Here is a 2,793-nt window from a genome sequence, read left to right on the forward strand (position 1 = left end):
TATATCAATGAAGAACCTAATATTCTCCCAACATATTGTTTGCCCAATTTCAAAAGCTACCATATTTCTCAAGAAATGAGTAACTCACAAAAAAGAATACAACAATTTGTTAGAAAGAGAGGGCAATTTTTATTGAGAAGAGTTTACTCCAACTGCAGAATGTTGCACACATCAAAATAGTAACAACAAAGAATCAGAAAATAAGGGAGGACAGGCTAACATTGGAAAATAATGAGAAGATACAATGCAATCTCTGGTCAATAAATGCACTTCTAAGAAATGGGTACAGAGAAGTAAAGTCTTGTCAAGCATGCAGATTTTGGACATGGAAATTTTGTGTATAGGCCTTTACAAGAGATTTAACCTTACAAATGTCCTTTCAGAAACAAACACTGCTCAACTAGTGCTGTTCTAGCAGCAAGAATAGCATCTTCTGTAGCAAGTTGGCTGGTAGCCACAGCATCCATAACCAGAGCCATATCCACAGCCATAGCTGGAACCATATCCACAACCATAGCCACTTCCATAGCCACAGCCATAGCGAGAGCCATATCCACAGCCATAGCCACAGCCATAGCCACTTCCATAGCCACAACCATAATAGGGGCTATAGCCACAGCCGTAGCCACTTCCATAGCCACAGCCATAGCGAGAGCCATATCCACAGCCATATCCACAGCCATAGCCACTGCCATAGCCGCAGGAGTTACTGTAGTAGTTACAACACATGTTTTCAAGAGGAGGGGTTTCTAGAGTGTTGCACAAGAAAGGTTCTGAAGAATGATGGCATCTACCTCCCTGAGAGCTTTATATACCATCAGAAATTGGCAGAACATACCATTCATTGTCTGACTTGTCCAGCAAATATTTAAACTATTATGTGCCAGCCACTGTTAACAAAAATAGTGTGCTTAAAATGAGTTCATTATTTTAAAGATCCCAGTTTTGTTTAGAGAGCATCATCTTAATTTGCTCTGTCAAAGAATTTTCTTAACCTAATCATGTGTCCCAAAGTATAACTGATATCCATTTCTAAAACCTCTGATCATAAAATTTCTATCTTATATAACAAGCTTAGGAGGTGTAGGAAAATTTTGGTACCTATTGCTCTTGCATCGTCCTGAAAATATTAAGAAGGAAATACTCTTCTCTCTTTCTTGAATTATTCAAGCTACTTGCCACAATTTTCCCATGCACCCTGCACTTCTGCACTTCACCCTTGCTCAAATATCCTCCAAGTCCAGAAACAGAACAATATCTGAGAATTCAAAGCTAAGACTATCATGTGTGACTCATTGCTTTATAAATATAGAAACAATCTATATGCTGTATTTATTTTTCTTGCATATAATCTTTCCATATACCCAGCAAACTGAGGTCCTGAAGAGGTAGGGAAGTACTCCTCTTTTCTCACATTATTTGTGATCTACATGTAATTGGGATGTGGAACCTCTAAAACCTAACCAACTTAATTTGGATGAGAAGCAGAAAACCTCAGTTAGAACAGAAACTTAAGCTCTTTCCTTCAATGCAGATTTTATTGCTTTATGATGTATGGGTACATTCGTAGAATTTAATAAAGCATTTTTCCTTCTCCCATCATTACTGTTGCTTGCATATTTAGATCAGAACTGGAAAGAGGACGGATGAATTTTAAGAAGCTGACAGGAAAAGTCCACCTTCAACTCTTAATATTTTCACAAAATAAAGTAGCAGAAAATTAAATTTTATCTTCTATTCACATGTACGTTGCATTCTACTGATTCAATGTTTTCAAAATTACCCTCACTTACCAAAAGTGTTATCTACAAAAATTCTCATCACAATTTTGGAAATATGTTTATACATTCTTCTCAGTAACCCAGCTAACTATTTTAGATTGCTAAAGTGTGCCCAAGGCAATATAGCAGAAATGGGTTGGCTTTTACAATGAGGATTTATTAGTTTAAAAGGTTAGAGTCCTTGCCCCCTTTTGTAAATTGAGCAGACTCAGAGAGCTAGAGTCTGGAAGATATGTTTACAGGAAATAGAAATGGAAAAGAAGGCCGTAAGCCAATGCCTACTTGGGCAAAATCCATAAAGTGGAAGTGAATAGTTGTTCAGTGAAGGGATATGACAGGGGTATTGGGATACTATTGGGTTGGGCAGTGCAAGCTTGACAGCGGGCTAAAGTCGGGATGGGATGGATGGCCCATGGAACTAGGGGAGGGCTGGGGGAGGGAGCAAGTAAACAAGAGGGATTAGCGGGTATGTGATTGAAACTACAATGTTGAGAAAACACTTTTGGCAATATGACAAGGAAGGGTTACTCGTTTAGGGTGTTGGATGGGGGTGCATTTGGCACAGGGCTCACCTGGGGTAGGCTTCTAAGGAGTATGAGTGCTCATCTTGTCATAGCATGTATATCATAGCATATATATCAGGTGGAAACCCATATAATGAGCAGGATGGTGTTGTACTCCCATCTGGGGAACCCCAATATGTTATAAAACAGAGGAGAGGGTGTCTCTCGAGAGCATGGGTGGTTCCTAGTAGGGGAGGATAGATGAGTGTGTCAAGCCTCCGGCATTATTGCAAGCATCTATGAAACTTATCCTTCAAGCAGTGAAAACGGGTGGTCACTGTGGCCCCGAGGGGAGGGGGGAGAGTGGAATAGAGTAGTTGGAAGAGGGGTTATTTAGGGGGCAAAGGAAGTGTTCGGCATGATCTTGCAATGATGGATACAGACCATGCTAAATTTCATCAAATATTTGTAAAAGTGTTTGGTTTAAAATGTAAACCATAATGTAAACT

General features: G+C 39.5%; 1 protein-coding gene across 1 annotated transcript; it reads right to left on the reverse strand.

Moving 5' to 3' along the window:
- Positions 1-411: 411 nt before the first annotated feature.
- On the reverse strand, positions 412-729 carry LOC101437069 (keratin-associated protein 21-1-like). Its single transcript, XM_004468646.1, has one exon. It carries the CDS (start codon positions 727-729, stop codon positions 412-414), a length of 318 nt encoding a protein of 105 aa, XP_004468703.1.
- Between the last annotated feature and the right edge of the window lie 2,064 nt (positions 730-2,793).

This window comes from Dasypus novemcinctus, chromosome 4 (assembly GCF_030445035.2).
Source record: "Dasypus novemcinctus isolate mDasNov1 chromosome 4, mDasNov1.1.hap2, whole genome shotgun sequence".
Lineage (NCBI taxonomy): Eukaryota > Metazoa > Chordata > Mammalia > Cingulata > Dasypodidae > Dasypus > Dasypus novemcinctus.

Excerpts from the sequence above, each read along its gene's own strand:
- LOC101437069 (XM_004468646.1), bottom strand. The coding sequence starts at position 729 with ATGTGTTGTAACTACTACAGTAACTCCTGCGGCTATGGCAGTGGCTAT.